Raw genomic sequence first — 1,026 nt, 5'->3', positions numbered from 1 at the left:
AATGATTGTTTCTCAACATAAAGGGTTTTTCCCTCTCACTTTAATTTCTTCAGTGAATTGCAGTAATTATTGTCACATAATTATCCAGAGGAATCATAGTTTAGTCTCATTTCCGCTTGAAATGAGTTTCGAAAAAACTGTCTCATTAGCCTCTCATTAATTACGAGAATTGACGAGTGACTCTGAATGGCTCTATATCAAGGTCTTCACCGAGTATCACAGATGCAAATACGACGGGAGTGAAAAAAAAATGGAGGGAGCTGGAGCGTAAGAAAGGGGAAGGGATGTAATTCCTATTGTGTCACTCTATATATAACCGAGTACTGACACCCCACGCGGTATTGTCAACATTCACCGCATGTGCGGGTACCATGGTTTCCAGTTGTAAGGTACCTGAAGAGTCACTTACATTATCACGTTTCATTATCAACGGGTACAACCCCCTGTGACAGTGCACGTTGACCCAATTTGTCTCGTGGATCGGATAATTACGGTGATTTTTTTTTTCTTTCAAGATGACGCCATGGCTCATGGCAGTTTTCTGCCTGGTGACAGCAGGTTGTCTCAACGTGACAGATCAACAGACCAGCGAATCAACCCAGACTGAGCAAGTTGCTATCCTCAAGCAAATTCGTAAGGTCAATGATGATGGGTCGTATACTTTTGGGTATGAGGCTGGTGATGGATCTTTCAAGGTAGGTTCATGGAATTCTGACAGCTCCAGTTAAAAAATTTGTCTGTTTTAAAAATCCACTGGAAGAATTTTCTTGGTGACTGGAAATAATTATTCAGAAAATAGAATTTTCCGAGGTTCGACATTGAGGAGAAAAGTTATTTTTCCAAATATTCATTTATTTGATAGTTATTTCATCTTTCTGGTTCACCAAAAAGATCTTCCACATAATATTTTGAAGATTTCTACAAGATCTTCGAAAACCAGGAACCAGGAAAACTTTCTCGATTCAAAATTACATGTCACTATTTTCGATTGAAACAACCCCATAATATACTAACACCAACCAGTCC

General features: G+C 39.0%; 1 protein-coding gene across 1 annotated transcript; it reads left to right on the top strand.

Annotated features, from left to right (window-relative positions):
- Window positions 1-359: 359 nt before the first annotated feature.
- Window positions 360-695, top strand: LOC105272906 (uncharacterized; the record flags this gene model as incomplete). The annotated part of the gene is given in 2 exon segments (XM_011315138.1): window positions 360-389; window positions 516-695. Coding segments are annotated over 2 exon segments (198 nt in total), but the record flags the coding sequence as incomplete, so codon positions are not given.
- Window positions 696-1,026: the final 331 nt, after the last annotated feature.

This window comes from Fopius arisanus, unplaced genomic scaffold (genome assembly GCF_000806365.1).
Source record: "Fopius arisanus strain USDA-PBARC FA_bdor unplaced genomic scaffold, ASM80636v1 scaffold00400, whole genome shotgun sequence".
In the NCBI taxonomy this organism is placed as follows: domain Eukaryota; kingdom Metazoa; phylum Arthropoda; class Insecta; order Hymenoptera; family Braconidae; genus Fopius; species Fopius arisanus.
Note: the sequence above shows the minus strand (reverse complement) of the source record. Positions and strands in the feature narration are given on the sequence as shown.